Genomic DNA, 8,465 nt, shown 5'->3' on the forward strand with positions numbered 1-8,465 from the left:
AAAAAAGAGCAACGCAAAATTGATTCCAGAATGACCTACTGTAATGAGCGGCAATCCTACATCTCACCTTAGGAGAAGCCAGAACATGACTCCCACTGCAATGAGCGTCAACCATACATTCATAATCTGAATGTACGTAATGCTTCACTGCTCACTTAATTCCTAGTCTTCTATTCATTCAGGTTATAGACTTATGGTTAGGGTTTGGGTTGACTTTAGTGTTAGGTATATTACCAAATTTTGGTAATATAATACTATATCATATATTTTTAATAAATATTAAATTAATCACATTTTACAATCAAATAGTTAATCAGCCGAATATTATTTGATCCAAAATAGAAATATCTGAATTCAATTATCTTTTAGATGAATTTGGATTTTTTCAGAAACTAAAATCAGATTTGAATACAAATCAAATACGAATTTTTGGCTATCCATTTACATTCTTAGACCTAACACTTTCAACCATTATGACGAATCAACTTTTTTTTATCATTACAATTTTAGATACAGGTGTTAGATTTTCACATGTATGTATAATTGAGCATATGTACAAATGATTCATTGTCCATATCCGAAACCCTACGCTTCTGCTCTAATAGCTTCCGTTAATTGCATTCATCTATTGTTCCGTTGCAGAAATCCAGGCTTTTTTTTGGCGTTTAAGAGAGAGAGAGAGAGAGAGAGAGAGAGAGAGAAATTGACATGTTTTCCATCATAGTGGTTACAAAAGTACAGGTGACAAATCTTAAAGCCCATGTGGAGAGGTTGCCAAACGTGTCTTACTGTGGGAACAGAAGACTGCTCTCTAACGTTAAAGGCTGCGCTCCCCCACTATAAGTAGCAGCATTTAAGTCTCAAAACTCTCTCAATACTCTTCTTCACAGAAACAGTGAAGCACAGCCACAGATCACATGATCATACTGTGATGAACGTCATGGAGACTACCTTCTCACCACAGCTACCCTCGACTACAACTCATCAAGGAAGCAACGAACTTGAAACTATACTCTCTAACACCCAGTTGCCTCTCTTCAAACGTCTCCGTTTAGCCTCATTGATAGAGCTCAAGATCCTCTTCTACCTCGCTGCTCCTTCAGTGGCTGTCTACATGATCAACTACCTCATGTCCATGTCCACTCGGATCTTCTCCGGTCACCTCGGTAATCTCGAGCTCGCCGCTGCTTCGCTCGGCAACTCTGGCATCCAATCCTTCGCCTTTGGCCTCCTCGTATGTTATATAGTCTTATATGACACATTCAATTCATTCTCTCTCTCTCTCTCTCTCTCTCTCTCTCTCTCTCTCTCTCTCTCTCTTATGGAGTTTGTCTGGATCCTCTTCCCACTTGGGTGAGTCTAGATCCCCTCCACTACGCATAACCACCACATCCCATTTCACACTCACGAGGATCCAGAGCTTCTCCAATTCCCTCAACCTGAAATTCAGTGCAATTTCACCCTCAAGTGTGTGACATGTGTTCCTGATGATGTGGACGATTAAGATAGAGAGAGAAAAGCAATTGCTTTTGGTGGAGCTCATATGTCAAACCCGATCCATATCGATTGGAACCACCATCCAAATGTGATGCATGCACGATGGAGTTTTTTCTTCTGGAGAAGAAGGGCCTAATGCTGGCGACTGCTGCTTCGACGTACTGGAGAAGAGTTGATTTCGCATATGGTGGATCCAGCTGATATGGATCGGATTTGACAGATTAGGTCCGCCAAAAGCAACTGCTATTCTCCCTCTCTGTCTTGGCCCTCCACATCACCAAGGACATGTGTGGCAGTTGAGGGTGGAATTGCAAGAAATTGCATGATGGGAGAATTGGAGAGGGTCAGGACCCCTTTCCATGAGGTGTTGGGACCACCTTTGGGGCGTGGGTCCCATATCCCATACAAAGTGTGAGATGGGGCGTGATGGAGTGGTTACCTGCCTGATTGGATTGCGTCCATGGGATATCAAACTACAAGTCAATTAATAATGCAATTTGCTCTATAGAGGAGCTAATTGAGGCTCACAAAGTTGCATTTAGTCCCCCCCTCTCTCTCTCTCTCTCTCTCTCTATCTATATATATATATATATATGTGTGTGTGTGTGTGTACGCGCATGGGGGATGAAATTTCGCTGCAGCCTGAGTTACAGCCAATTAAGTAGCTGCTGCCTGGGTTGCAGCCAAGTAGTTGCAACCCCTGTGGCAGCGAAAGAAATGGAATCTAAAAATTTTGGAGAATACTATAACCTAGGAGGGTATTTGTGAACCCTAGGGGAAAGTGAATATTCCATTTATTTGGCTGCCAGCATGGCTGCAACCCGGGTAGCAGCCAAATTTTTTTCATGCGTGGGCATGCTTGTATGAGAGTGGTCTACGCTAATGCTCTTGTGTCTATCCCTTTCCTCCCTTTTAAAAGGACACTTTTGACCTTATTTTTTATGAAAGAAAAAGAATGAGATAAACACATGAGAGTGCTGGCTTGGATCATGCTCCAGTTCTTTTTGCCTTGTATTAATTTTATTTTACTATAATATTCTCCAGATTGGAATGGGGAGTGCAGTGGAGACGCTGTGTGGGCAAGCTTACGGTGCATCAAAGCTTGAAATGCTAGGAATATACCTCCAAAGATCAATGATCCTCCTTATGCTCGCAGGGGTCCCACTCACTGTGATCTGCATCTTCTCCAAGCCAATCTTGATGCTTCTCGGCCAATCCTCAACGATAGCATCAGCCGCTGCAGTGTTCGTGTACGGCCTTATCCCTCAGATATTTGCCTATGCAGCCAACTTCCCTATGCAGAAATTCCTGCAAGCCCAGAGCATTGTGGCCCCCAGCGCCTACATATCAACGGCTACACTGCTTGTGCAAATATTACTAAGCTGGGTGGCAGTGTACAAGATCAAGCTCGGTTTATTGGGGGCCGCCCTGGTGTTGAGCCTTTCATGGTGGATAATAGTAGTGGCTCAGTTCATTTATATAGTCAAGAGCGAACGCTGCAAGCTCACCTGGACCGGGTTCTCCCTCCAAGCATTTTCCGGGTTGTTCGGTTTCTTCAAATTGTCAGCTTCGTCGGCGGTGATGCTGTGCCTGCAGACTTGGTACTCTCAGATACTGGTTTTGTTAGCCGGGTTGCTCCGAAACCCGCAGTTGGCTTTGAATTCTCTCTCTATTTGGTAAGTTAAAAGTTTCTCAATCGAATGGTGTCATGTCTTGGCCCTCACGCACACACACCAAAATCATCTGTGGGGAGGCGAAGAGTGGTTGTGAGGATTTAACGAAAAATTTTGATTTCACGCAGACACATAACACAACCTCCTATATATATATAATTTTTTTTTCTGCTAACAATGGGTATTCAAGTCTTCGGCTTGACTAGTCTCGGCACGTTTCTTGAGATGAATGTCCCTTACCAACTCGGCTACCCCTTGAAGTTAAGCTAAATCTACATAACTTTTAAATAAAATTTCAAAAAAATTAAAGATCTATGGTAGATTTTTCTTCTTCTTCTCAATTCATATGTAAGGGTTTGGTAGACAAATATTTTCAATTGATTTTGATCTCAGGAAATGGTTCCTTATACACTAGTGGGTGGATCTGCATACATGCCAATGGTGAAGAGGCCTATATGATCTTTAATAGGAGAGAGACTAATAAAAATACCATGTGAGAGGGAAATTGTACTCAAATGTTATAGTGATTCTTTTTCTTGATGTAACTGAAATCAAAATTCATGAAAGAAGATCCAATGTATGATTCTGCGTTTTAAAACCTTGGTCTTTTCTTCAAATTTTCATGGATCCAACATCCGTAATCAACGTTATCCGGTAAACTTAAAAGTAATTTATTCTTTTAGCACATATGTGCTGATAAAAGCTTTTACTCATTATTATGTATTGGTTTTCTTTGCTCTCACATTAAAATTTATCAATACATTAATTAGCTTTGAAATTTGACATGTGGTTAATTTAAATTGTCTTCTCTATCTAATAGTAGGAATGGTCATATCATCTAGCCACGTGATAGAATAAATAAAAGACTATTGTGACAATAATAAATTAATTAAAATTAATTTATAATTAATTAATTAAAAATTATCTTTTTATTTTAAACTAAAATGTATTTGTATAACATATGATGTGCAGCATGGCGATAAATGGGTGGGCTTTCATGATCCCAATTGGATTCAACGCAGCTGCGAGGTCAGTCTCTTTCAAATTAACTTGGCATCAACCAAACAAGATATATAATTATGGCAAAAGGTTTGTTCCTGGTTTGCGACTTTAGGTAGTCTGGGTATTTTGGACCACAAACCGGGTTTTGCCATGTGGAAGAATAATTTGACAATTTGATCTAATTTAATTTTAGTCATATATCAAATTTCATACTCATATTTAATTCATATATCCTCTATGTATTAACATGCAATCTTTTGATAGTCTAAGTATTAACATGCACCCTCTTCACTGATCATGGTTAATGATTCATAATATGCAGTGTGAGGGTAAGCAACGAGATAGGAGCTGGAAATCCAAAATCGGCGGCATTCTCAGTGATAATGGTGACTTCCTTATCATTTATAATAATGGTGATCCTGGCTATAGTTGTGTTAAATCTGCGTCCATATATAAGCTATGCCTTCACCGATGGAGAAACTGTTGCCGATGCAGTTTCAGACCTCTGCCCATTGTTGGCCATCAATCTCATTCTCAATGGCATCCAACCTACCCTCTCAGGTATTGATTTCTAGGGGGAAAGAAGTTAGCCCGCCCCCCATTTCCCATGCCCAGACACAGCTACATAGGTGTGAAAAGACCCAGTTGCCATGGGGATAGGATAGGGACGGGCAGAATTCTCTTGCCCTTATATATTTCTTTTAACAAAACCATTGACAATCATCTCCCTCTCTCTCTCAACCAGTACTATATTTAACCAACTTTTATTGTTTATGAAGGTGTGGCCGTTGGTTGTGGTTGGCAAAAATTTGTTGCGTACGTTAGTTTGGGGTGCTACTATGTGGTTGGGATCCCATTAGGGGTTCTTTTAGGTTTCAAGTTCAACTTTGGTGCTAAGGTATAGATGCTTCAATTGAACATGTATTTCATATGATGCATTAGACAGGCCAGAAATTGATCCCTATAACCTATTTCTGCATGAAGTTAAGAATTTACTAAAGCTCCATTTGTTTCCATGTTAAGAGGCATAATGTTTTTGTTTATTTAACTAAAAATATTTTCACTGTTTCCTTTAGAGTAAAATGAATATGTATATATATATATATATATATTTATATATATATATATATGAATCATGAAAGAATTTTTTTCTGTAAACTTTCATGTGCATGAAAATTTTTATAACGAAACAAACATATGTCGCTAAGAAAACAATGTTTTGGACTTGTGTTTGATTGCAGGGAATGTGGTCTGGAATGATAGGTGGCACTGCATTGCAAACCCTCATTTTACTATGGGTTACATATCGAACAGAATGGAAAATTGAGGTAAGTACTCTTTGTTATATACTTATGCATAGTTAATAGCTTAATTCCTCTCACTTATGCATTGAAATAGACAAGAAAAAGAATGCCAAACTTATTCGTTAAATAAGGAACTGAGTTTTCCTTCATCTACGGTCAAGGAATATGGTGTTATCCACCATTCTTAAATAGAGGGGCAGATACTGATAGCCAATGATGACTGTAAGGATCCTTCTCCGCACAATGAAAGGAAACTTTCCCCTTATAGTAAGCCCCATTATTAATAAAAACTACATTAAAAAAAAAATTTGCGAAGTAAGCTACAAGATTATTTCCAACCATTACTTAAATTCAAATTAATCTTTTCTATTACTATTTCAGGGAATTTAATTCATGATATTACCCCCAAAAAAAAAAAATCATTTGAAGACTATATGTGTTTACATGTTCATTTTGGTCCCATTTTGATAGGTGGAGAAGGCCAAGAAACGCTTGGATAAATGGAACATCGAGGAAGTAACATCAGAAAATGCGTGATGGAAGCTTTAAAGAAATGCAACACCTGTGGAGGTTGAGATGCCCTATTGATTCATCAAGCTAGCAAATATTCATCTCTAGATCACCTTATGATCGAAGACCACTGCTACCAATATTTGTCACTCCAATCATCACTATCTTGTTTTAACAGAAAGAATTAGGTATTACATAGTTAAAACATGTTCTACATCTAGATCAATTCATCATTGAGAACCAAAGTAAGGTATATATACATGTCATTATTATTATTATTTTGGATGGAAAATGGTGGAGAGGCATCTCCACCCAACAATTTTATTTAACAAAAAACTAAAGAAATCACCAAATTATCCTTCGTAAGGTCATGTGTGTGAAGATTTTCAACCTATGATGTGGGTTAGAGTTGAGATTTTCAGGCCCGAGGTCAGGTCTATGCTAAAGCCTCAATCTAGTAAGTTTTAACATGTAAATGCACATGTGGGCGTTTATTTGTTAGCTCAATACTATTGTGGATTTCTTTTGCTTGTCATTTCGATCCCTTCACTGCAATCTAAAATTTTGTATATTTATAATTTGTATAGCATTAGTAGCACACTACTTCTACTTTAATAAATGACAAGTTGATATAATAAGTGAACAGAAGACAAAACCATCTCAGAAAATAATTAAAATAATAATACCTAAATTGCTCTAAATACATGAAAATACCAAAGTAAAACCCTAAAATATTAGAAAGTCAGGATAATTAGGAAATTATTCTCAGAATATTTACCAACACCAAAGATATTAGAAAAAAATATAAAATTAGTGGAGAATATTAGTTCAGGACAAAGCCCAAAACAGTTTGGATCCACATATTTCTGGTTCATGGGCTAGTATTTCTAATCAGGATTTTAATACCTTTCTTATATGGGCGGGACCTTGGCCTGGGCCTTAGTGACACTATGTGCAGTGATAGCATTTACATATATGGGATATGGGAAAAAGAAAGCTACATGATGGGGTTGCGTATACCTTAACACGTGGGAAAGTAGAATCAATATATGAAAAGACATCCATGCCTTGGCTTCACTTCCCCATGTGTCTAGGTATAGGCAACACTATCAGGTAGCTTTCTTTCTCTCGATATGAGATATAAATCCTCCAATCTTGGCCAAATGGCCTAGTACCCTTTCTCTTTTATATTCTATATATTTATTATATTTTATTTTAAATTAGTAAATAAAATATAAAAATACAAGAAATACTCCACCTTTTAATTTTTTCTTGTAATGTAAAGATTACGTAGGCACTTAGCTATGCAACTTGGGCCAGCCAATAGGGAATTCTAAGATTATTTCAGGTGAACCACACTGGCTAGACCTATGAGAAATTATAAATTCAATTGAGTTGAAGTGTTGAATTACTCTGGGCTGGTTGGAGGAACTTTCTTGATACCTGGCTAGCAGTTAAAGAAATGAAATTTTGAAGGATATTTTGGAAAATACCAAACATAAGAAGGTATTTGTAAACCAAAAGGGAAGTGAATTATTCCATTTTCTTTTCCTACGAGCTTGGGTAGCAGGAAGCTCCGGCAATTTTGTGGGTAAAGGAAATTGAAATGGAAAGTAGCATCTTCTTGGTCTTTGAGTGCAAAAGAAATTGAAATCCTTGACTTTTACTCCAATAGCTTGGTTGGGACTGCTATTAAGACTTATTTATTAAAAAGAGAAAAACTCAAACATGTCATACTACAAGATTCTACCAATCACGGAGTGAAATTTAGCAAAATTGTCCCACTTGATACTGGCAACGCTTTCCTAGTTAAGGACTCATCCACAGTGTTGCTTCAGCCTAAGATTGTGGCCCTTTGTCTAACTTGTATTTTATTTTTGTGGGTGGATTCTCAACCCACATGGGTCCTCCACATATGGGTGTAGTTACCAATGAAATGGAATCTCCCTTGTTTATAATTGTGCTGGTTAGGATGAAGATTCTACTTCATAGTTTATAACTCTATTTTCACATAGTCCTTATTAAATTGCATCGGAGCTTTCCTCCCTGTGGAGCCTTCCTCCTTGTCCATATGAATAAGGTAACAAAATTTAATTTAACTAAAGGAATAAGCAATTTTTTAAAGTATGAGAAAGCCACAAATTTCCTTGGACATAAATGATGGGCTTGTGGGGCTGGGAGAATGCACGGCAACAGACTTATGTATCATGTGACACAAGGATGACTCCTTTGCATGTACGTTCACCTAAATGTACATCTCAGATGCCAACACGTGTCAAGGATTATATATATATATATATATATATAGAATCCAATTAAGCTACCATATGCTAAATATTTAGATGAGAAAAAGGATTCCACATGCCATGACCGAATCTATGGAATGTCAGTCTCAGAATAAATGTTTTTGAAATCCTTATATAATCAGATATTTATCAACTGAGGATATATTATCATACATGTACAAATAAGGCCATTT

At 37.6% G+C, this 8,465-nt stretch overlaps 1 protein-coding gene across 4 annotated transcripts; it reads left to right on the forward strand.

Annotated features, from left to right (window-relative positions):
* Nucleotides 1–741: 741 nt before the first annotated feature.
* LOC122087346 (protein DETOXIFICATION 40-like) lies at nucleotides 742–6,214 on the forward strand. 4 transcript variants are annotated; one of them, XM_042656433.1, is made up of 7 exons: nucleotides 742–1,234; nucleotides 2,542–3,173; nucleotides 4,143–4,259; nucleotides 4,495–4,733; nucleotides 4,952–5,070; nucleotides 5,414–5,500; nucleotides 5,948–6,214. In XM_042656433.1, exons 1-7 carry the CDS (start codon nucleotides 932–934, stop codon nucleotides 6,011–6,013), a joined length of 1,563 nt encoding a protein of 520 aa, XP_042512367.1. In that variant the 5' UTR covers nucleotides 742–931; the 3' UTR covers nucleotides 6,014–6,214. The 4 variants fall into 4 exon arrangements, with proteins under 4 accessions (XP_042512367.1, XP_042512369.1, XP_042512368.1 ...); XM_042656434.1 differs by having other exon boundaries at nucleotides 746–1,234; nucleotides 4,143–4,199; XM_042656435.1 differs by lacking the exon at nucleotides 4,952–5,070 and having other exon boundaries at nucleotides 4,495–4,558.
* The last annotated feature ends 2,251 nt before the right edge of the window (nucleotides 6,215–8,465 follow it).

Source organism: Macadamia integrifolia, chromosome 8 (genome assembly GCF_013358625.1).
Source record: "Macadamia integrifolia cultivar HAES 741 chromosome 8, SCU_Mint_v3, whole genome shotgun sequence".
In the NCBI taxonomy this organism is placed as follows: Eukaryota; Viridiplantae; Streptophyta; class Magnoliopsida; order Proteales; family Proteaceae; genus Macadamia; species Macadamia integrifolia.